The sequence below is a fragment of the Ovis aries genome, chromosome 1, assembly GCF_016772045.2.
Source record: "Ovis aries strain OAR_USU_Benz2616 breed Rambouillet chromosome 1, ARS-UI_Ramb_v3.0, whole genome shotgun sequence".
NCBI lineage: Eukaryota > Metazoa > Chordata > Mammalia > Artiodactyla > Bovidae > Ovis > Ovis aries.
Window position 1 is genome coordinate 108,954,907 of NC_056054.1, and position 7,869 is coordinate 108,962,775.

Sequence of the window (7,869 nt, forward strand, 5' to 3'; positions counted from 1 at the left end):
TTCCTTTTTTTTTTTTTCCCTCGAGATTGTTTGGCTATTCAGGGTTTTTTGTGTTTCCATACAAATTGAAAACATTTTGGTCTACTCTGTGAGAAATGCCACTGGTAATTTGATAAGGATTATATTAAACCTGTAGATTGCTTTGGGTAGTATAGTCATTTTCACAATATTGATTCTTCTAATCCAACCACATCATATATCTCTCCATCTCTTAGTGTTGTCTTGATTTTTTTCATCAGTGTATTGTAGTTTTCTGCATACAGGTCTTTTACTTCCTTAGGTAGGTTTAGTCCTAGGATTTTCATTCTTTTTGTTGCAGTGGTGAATGAAATTGTTTCCTTATTTTTTTTTGTTTCTGATCCTTTGTTATTAGCATATAGGAATGCAAGAAATTTCTTATGTTTGTTTTGTATCCTGCAACATTACTAAGTTCATTGATTAACCCTAGTGGTTTTCTGGTGGAATCTTTAGGTTTTTCCATGTATAGTATTTTGTCATCTACAAACAATGACTCTTCTACTTCATCTTTTCCAATTTAGATTTCTTTTATTTCTTTTTCCTGATTGCCATGACTAGGATTTCCATGACTATGTTGAATAATAATGGTGAGAGTGAACACCCTTGTCTTATTCCTGATCTTAGAGGAAATGTTTTTGGTTTTTCACCATTAAGAATAATATTTGATGAGGATTTGTCATGTATGGACTTTATTATGTTGATGTAGTTTCCCTTTATCCTCATTTTCTGAAGAGTTTTTTTTTTTTTTACACCATAAATGGGTATTGAATTTTGTTGAAACTTTTTATGTGTCTATTTAGAGGATCATATAGTTTTTATTCTTCAATTTGTTGATATAGTTTATCACATTGATTGATTTTGTGTATTGAAAAATCCATGCATCCCTGACATAAATTTTACTTGATCATGGTGTCTGATACTTTTAATGTGTTACTGAATTGAGTTTGCTAGTATTTTGTTGAGAATTTTGTCTGTATTTTCATCTGTGATATTGGCAGGAAAAACAGGAAAAAAAAAAACCAAAAATCCAACAGAGTAAAAAATAAAAATAAGAAAACATATATATTAAAATGAAAAAATAAAAGATAAAAAACAATAAAAGCAACAACAGCAACAAGTGAACAAAATGAAACAAATACAAAAAAGAATACTACTAATAAGAGTGTTTTCCTGAGACTTTCTGGGAATTCACGCTGTTAGGGATCTTGCTCCCACAGTAGTCCAAAATCAATCGCTGCCTCCCCAGGAATCCTTTCAATGCCTCTAGGTAGTTCTCTGGACCTGCTGTGGGCACTGTGGGGCCAGTTCAGACTCTGATCTGGCCCAATTCCTGCATGTATTTGCTCCCTATGTCCACTGCTATGAAGGCTAGACTGGTTTCAGTTGTAGGAATACTCACATCTATTCAGGTATTCCACACATATAGGATTTACCTAGCTTATCTCAGGGATTTTGTATGTGGCTTGTGAAACTGTACGGAAAGATTTCCATTCCTCTTCTAAGTCACACTGCCCATGTGGCTAAGCTTGGGTTTTGACTCCATTTCTGCATGTCTGCTGCCCTCAGACACTTGTTCCCTGTCCAGGCAAGAGGGAGGGAAAGCAGCAGCTGCTCAGGGCAAAATTACTCACTTAGACAGGATTGTAACCACCTGTGGTGGCTTGCTTTGGTGGAAGTCCCTCCCAGTGCCCATGGAGGTTAGATGGCATGTGAGGATGGTGCCAGCACTGCCCTCCCTGTGTGCCTCTCTACAGTGGTGCATCTCTTTCCAGGGAGATCTTGCTTCCTCTACGAGCATTCTTAGTCATGCATCCCCACCCTCCTGTTGCCTCTGCTGTATCCACGCAGCCCACAGTGTTCCTCTTCCTTGATCAGTTCTCTCAACCCCATGTTTTAGCTCTCAGTCCCTGCCAGTATCAGTGGATTCTTTTCTCAGGAAATGTCCATGATTGATTCTCAAGAAGGCTTTAGAATGGGTGGTGCTCAGACCTCTGGAGCCCTCACAGCCAGTGGAGACCCTGGCCCATGGGGTGGGCAAGGCCCACTCAGAAGGAAGCCCCTCTCAGCACCCATGGCTGCCAAAGAGATTGGCAGGTGGTGGAAGGGGTTGTAATGGCAGTTATATCCCTAGTGCGCCATTCAACAATGATACTGTGCTTCTCTGGTGTCCGGTGCTTTTTTCAGACTTTCCCAGTTGTGGAGCTCCTTACTCCCATCCCTCCTGGCTGTCTTTTTTAGCTAGTATCTGTCCCCTCCCTGGGTCTATACTCCCAACCCCACTTTCTAGCAACCAGTCCCTCTTTGCAACAGACAACTCATGATTCAGGCTGGAATGTGCAGAGGTGTGGTGTAGATCGTGTGTGAAGTTTGACTTATTTGTCCTGCTTTTCACAGATCATCCACTGTGTTCTTTGATCCTTTTCTGTCCCAGTTGATTTTCCCACCTTGAGGGTTTTTTTTCTTTTTCTGAGTGTAAGGACCTCCCTTCATATTCATATTCAGCATCCCATCAGGGTTGCTGGTCCCTTTTTTGATTACTCTTTTCTTTTTTTCTTTCTTTCATCTTTCCTGGTTGTGAGGGGATTTTTGTTTTAAGTGTCTGTTAGTGTTCAGCAGATGCTCTATGGCAATTACTCAATTTATAGGTATATTTTTGATGTACTTGTGCTCAGTTGTTTCAGTCGTATTGGACTCTTTGCAACCCTATGTACTGTAGCCCACCAGGCTCCTCCATTCATGCGATTCTCCAAGCAAGAATACTGGAGTGGGTTGCCATTTCTTCCTCTAGGGAATCTTCCCAAACCAGGGACTGAGACTTGGGTTCCAGAATCAAATATGATAAAGAAGAGTTTTAAATGATTTTCCTGCATCTAAATGATTGTCAATACACACACACACATACACAAACACATATACACACATATATAGTAAGGAGAAGGTGAGATTAGAGAGATGAGGCAAGAGGGGTGATATAAATAAGAGGGGCCATTGAGAACACTGGGAAGAGGTAATGGCAAAGTGCTAGAGGAGAGTGGTCATGGACACAAAGTTCAGGTTGGGTGGATAAACCAAAGGAATTCTAGATTTAAAAAGACTGGGGATTTCCCTGGGTGGTCCAGTGGTTAAGAATCTGCCTGCCAATGCAGGGGACACAGGTTCCATCCCTGATCTGGGAAGATCCCACATGTTCTGGAGCAACTAAGCACATATGCCACAATTACTGAGCTCATGATCTAGAGCCTCTGATGCATAACTACTGAAGCCCGCAAGCCAAAGAGCCTGCGCTCAGCAACAGGAGAAGCCACAGCAATGAGAAACCTGTGTACTGCAACTAGAGAGTAGACTCCACTCACCACAAGTGGAGAAAGCCTGCATGTAGCAAAGAAAACTCAGCACAGCCATAAATAAAAAATATTTAAAAAAACCAGAATGGAGGCTGGTCAGTTGTTTAATATTATTTTTCTGTTTAACAGATGTGAAAATAAAGGATAAGGGAGGTGAAATAACCTTTCAACATTGCATGGTAACTTTTCCAAGGTAATAAATATGAAGGAAACTGAGATCAAGGAGATCATTTGGACAAGAGACATTAAAACAAAATCTACAAGTCATGAGCTGGAGAAGAAATGAGAGACCGAGTAAAAACCCAGAGCCGTGGGAAGCACAGTTTTTCGGTAATGAACAATGTATGTGCAGAAGAGATTTGTCAGTTGAGGGAGAGAGGAAGTCACTATAAAGTACTGAGAAAAAGGTTTGCTGAAATTAGAGATCAAATACCAATTCTGAGAGTCAGAAGCTCTACTTCCCATTGAGATGCTGCTTCTGCCACTTCTATTGCTAGCAGTTATTGTGCCAGGTGGTGACAATGAGGATGGTAAGAGTAACCCTGGCTGTTTCCAGCACGAGGTGCAGGGCTTCTGGATAAAAAGATGCTGCACCTACCACTAAGGGTCTGGGCTCTCTATCTCCAGCTCTATTCTGTATTTTGGAGGTTGGGAATAGAGCCAGAAGCCTTGGGGCAGGGAACTGTTTCAGGCTCTATATTGTTCATACTCTGGGTTCTTTTTCATTCTATCCTAATTCTCTTTTGCCTCACTTTTCTTATCCTTCCACCACCACAGTATTCCAGGGGCCAACCTCCTTCCATGTCATCCAGATTTCGACATTTGCCAACAGCACTTGGGCTCAAAATCAAGGCTCAGGCTGGTTGGACAATTTGCAGCTTTATGGCTGGGACAGTGACCCAGGCACTACCATCTTCCTGAAGCCCTGGTCTAAGGGCAACTTCAGTGATGAGGAGGTGACTGAGCTGGAGGAACTATTTAGAGTCTACCTCATTGGATTTACTCTAGAAGTGCAGGACCATGTCAGTGAATTCCAGCTGGAATGTGAGTACAATCCTCTAAACTGGGGATGCCCTCTGCATGTATATACCTCTCTAGAGTAGTCTCCAACCCTTACTCCATACCTCCACCTGGTATCCCAGATTTTTCCTGTTCTTTGAACTCTTGTGCCATAGATGAAATTCCTCCTTTGTGAACATCTTCTGGTTTGTTTGTACATAATTTGTTTTTCTCAAATCCCAAGCAACAAGTCCTCACTTTACCTACACTGTTCCTGAGTGCATGAATCCCTCCAATCTGTCTCCCCAAGTACCTTATGCCTAATCCCTTCTCTCAGTGTAATTCTCCCCTTCAGGCTGGAATGATGTACTTCTGACTCCCCTCTTGACCACCCTATTCCTTATAAGAGCACGTCTCCACCATTTACAACATGTATAACTCTCTCAAATGTTCCTTTTTTTTCTGAAAAGTCTCTGAATATGGCATTTTTTTTAAGTCATTTTGCATCTCAGACCTTTCCAACAAAACCCAAAGTCCCATGTCCTTTCCCCATCTCTTTTTTTCTTGTGTGCTTTAAAAAATAACTTTGTCTCTGTTTTCTTTCTATCCAGACCCCTTTGTGATCCAGGGCATAGCAGGTTGTGAGCTGCATCCTGGGAAGGCCGTAGAAAGCTTCTTGAAGGGAGCTTTTGGAGGATTGGATTTCGTGAGCATCAAGAATGATTCATGTGCACCTGTCCCAGAGGGCGGCAGCATGGCCCAGCGTTTCTATGAACTCATCATTCAGTACCATGCTATCTGTGATACTATAGCTAAGCTCCTCTTAGAAACCTGCCCTCGATATTTCCTGAGTGTCCTTGATGCAGGCAAAGCAGAACTGCAGAGGCAAGGTTAGTCCTGTTCTCTCCCCCAAGACTTTTCTGTTTCACCTTTCATCATCTTCTTTAAATTCAAAAGTAGGAGATACCTAAAAGGAGGATATTTTAATTATTAAATTATTTGGTTTCCAAAGAAGTGGAAGAGGTCACTATCCAAACTTGTGAGTTTCCGAGTCTCTATGTTCTGGATTAGAGTCATAATCTGACATTCTTACTGCTCCCTCTTACTCCAGTGAAGCCTGAGGCCTGGCTGTCCAGCGGCCCCACTCCTGGGCCTGGCCGCCTACTGCTGGTGTGCCATGTCTCAGGATTCTACCCAAAACCTGTGTGGGTGATGTGGATGAGGGGTGAGCAGGAAGAGCCTGGCACTCAGCAAGGGGACATCATGCCCAATGCAAATTGGACTTGGCATCTGCGAGCAACCCTAGATGTGGCAGCTGGAGAGGCGGCTGGTCTGAGTTGCCGAGTGAAGCACAGCAGTCTAGGAGACCAGGACATCGTCCTGTACTGGGGTGAGAAGGAACTGGGGCCCCGCTGGGGATGGGAAGAGGTGATTTAAGTACAGAGGGAAGGCCTGAATAAGGTGAGGGATTTAATGAATGAGAGAGGGAGGAAGAGAGTGGGGGAGAAAATAGAGAGAGACATTGAGACAGAGATGGAGAGTCAGGTTGAAATTTATTTCTGGGACAACAGTGTGAGAGGAATGAAATTAGCTAATCTAAGGTATAGAATAGGTAAGAAAGAAGAATGTAGACTAGGTGAGATGGGATGAGAGAGAGACAAAATGTGGCTGTGAGTATAAGCCTTCCAGGAATATGAGAGAGGGAACCAGAGATGCCCATGTGTCAGAAGCGGGTAGTGGAGGTGCTGAGACTCAAGTGGGCAAGAAGGCCAAGAGAAACAGAGGATGGGTTTGAAGATATCCCAATATCCTCTCTCAATTGCCAGGACACCCCACCTCCACTGGCCTGATATTTGTGGCAATAATAGTGTCCTCCCTCATCCTTTTGATCTGTCTTGCATTATGGTTTTGGAGGCGCTGGTGAGTTTTTCATTCAGTTTTATTTTTCTGTCCATCCTCTCACTCTTTCCCTCCATTTTATCTATCACTTTAGCTTCAATATTTCCACCAGACCCTTTCCCATTTCTTTCCAACTCCCATCTTTGTGTAAATGTATTTTTTTTAATTTGGGAAAATATGCATGACATAAAATTTACCACACTAGTCATTTCTAAATGTACAGTTTAGTAGAATTAAGTACCTTAATACTTTGTGCAACCAAAACCTAGAACTCTTTTCATCTTGAAAAACTTAAAGTCTATGCCAGTTAAACTACACTTCTGATGCCCTAGCTACCACCATTCTAGTTTCTCTCTATATTAATCTCTGTATGAATATTGAACCTCCTAAAAGTGGAATCATCAGTGTAATTTTGGGGGACTGGCTTATTTTAATTAGCATTATGTCCTCATAATTCATTCATGTGGTGGCACATATTAGAATTTATTTCCTTCTTAAGATTGTGTAATACATTTTAGATTATAAATTAATTTGCCTATGGACAGATGGTTTGATTCCACCTTTTGGCTCTTGTGAATAGTGCTGGCTATGAACATGGTATGAAATATCCCTTATGCAGAGTGATTTTTTTGCTTGTGCTCTTAACAGGTCATATCTGACTATCTTGTGAGCCCATCACTGTCTCCTTTTCCATTTGGAATAAGTACCCACGAACCCAGAAACTCAAGCGGTCAGCCCAGTAGCCAATTTCATCATATTTCATCAAATAATCATCTGATCAAATCAAGTTCCTGTAGATTGCAAGATCAGAAACAGAATTAAAGGTGTTCATATATTATAAGACAATACTAATATTAGGATCTGCTCAGATTTCTTGGATGTGGGATGCGGGAAAGAATGTACCTTGTAATAAATGAAATGATGTACACAACTTTTATGGTGACATCTCTTTGGCTTCTTATTTGAATTTTTTTTTTTTTCTGTTTCTGCTGTAATCAGTTCAGTTCAGTCACTCAGTCATGTCTGAGTCTTTGCAACCCCATGAATCGCAGCATGCCAGGCCTCCCTGTCCATCACCAACTCCCGGAGTTCCCTCAAACTCACGTCCATCAAGTCAGTGATGCCATCCAGCCATCTCATCCTCTGTCATCCCCTTCTCCTCCTGCCCCCAATCCCTCCCAGTATCAGAGTCTTTTCCAATGAGTCTACTCTTCGCATCAGGTGGCCAAAGTACTGGAGTTTCAGCTTCAGCATCATTCCTTCCAAAGAAATCCCAGGGTTGATCTCCTTCAGAATGGACTGGTTGGATCTCCTTGCAGTCCAAGGGACTCTCAAGAGTCTTCTCCAGCACCACAGTTCAAAAGCATCCATTCTTCGGTGCTCAGCCTTCTTCACAGTCCAACTCTCACATCCATACATGACCACGGGAAAAATCATAGCCTTGACTAGACAGACCTTTGTTGGCAAAGTAATATCTCTGCTTTTGAATATGCTATCTAGGTTGGTCATAACTTTTCTTCCAAGGAGTAAGCATCTTTTAATTTCATGGCTGCAATCACCATCAGCAGTAATTTTGGAGCCCCAAAAAATAAAGTCTGACACTGTTTCC

General features: G+C 41.9%; 1 protein-coding gene across 2 annotated transcripts; it reads left to right on the forward strand.

Annotated features, from left to right (window-relative positions):
• Nucleotides 1-3,476: 3,476 nt before the first annotated feature.
• Nucleotides 3,477-7,191, forward strand: CD1 (protein). Of its 2 annotated transcripts, none has more exons than XM_042246645.2 (6): nt 3,477-3,692; nt 4,140-4,406; nt 4,973-5,251; nt 5,473-5,751; nt 6,188-6,281; nt 6,909-7,191. In XM_042246645.2, the coding sequence occupies exons 1-6, from the start codon at nt 3,629-3,631 to the stop codon at nt 6,928-6,930; spliced, it is 1,005 nt and encodes a 334-aa protein (XP_042102579.1). In that variant the 5' UTR covers nt 3,477-3,628; the 3' UTR covers nt 6,931-7,191.
• The last annotated feature ends 678 nt before the right edge of the window (nt 7,192-7,869 follow it).

Excerpts from the sequence above, each read along its gene's own strand:
- CD1 (XM_042246645.2), top strand. The coding sequence starts at position 3,629 with ATGAGCTGGAGAAGAAATGAGAGACCGAGTAAAAACCCAGAGCCGTGG. Across the intron at positions 3,693-4,139 it reads GTGGGAAGCACAGTTTTTCG|TATTCCAGGGGCCAACCTCC; the intron begins GTAATGAACAAT and ends CCACCACCACAG. Across the intron at positions 4,407-4,972 it reads CAGTGAATTCCAGCTGGAAT|ACCCCTTTGTGATCCAGGGC; the intron begins GTGAGTACAATC and ends CTTTCTATCCAG.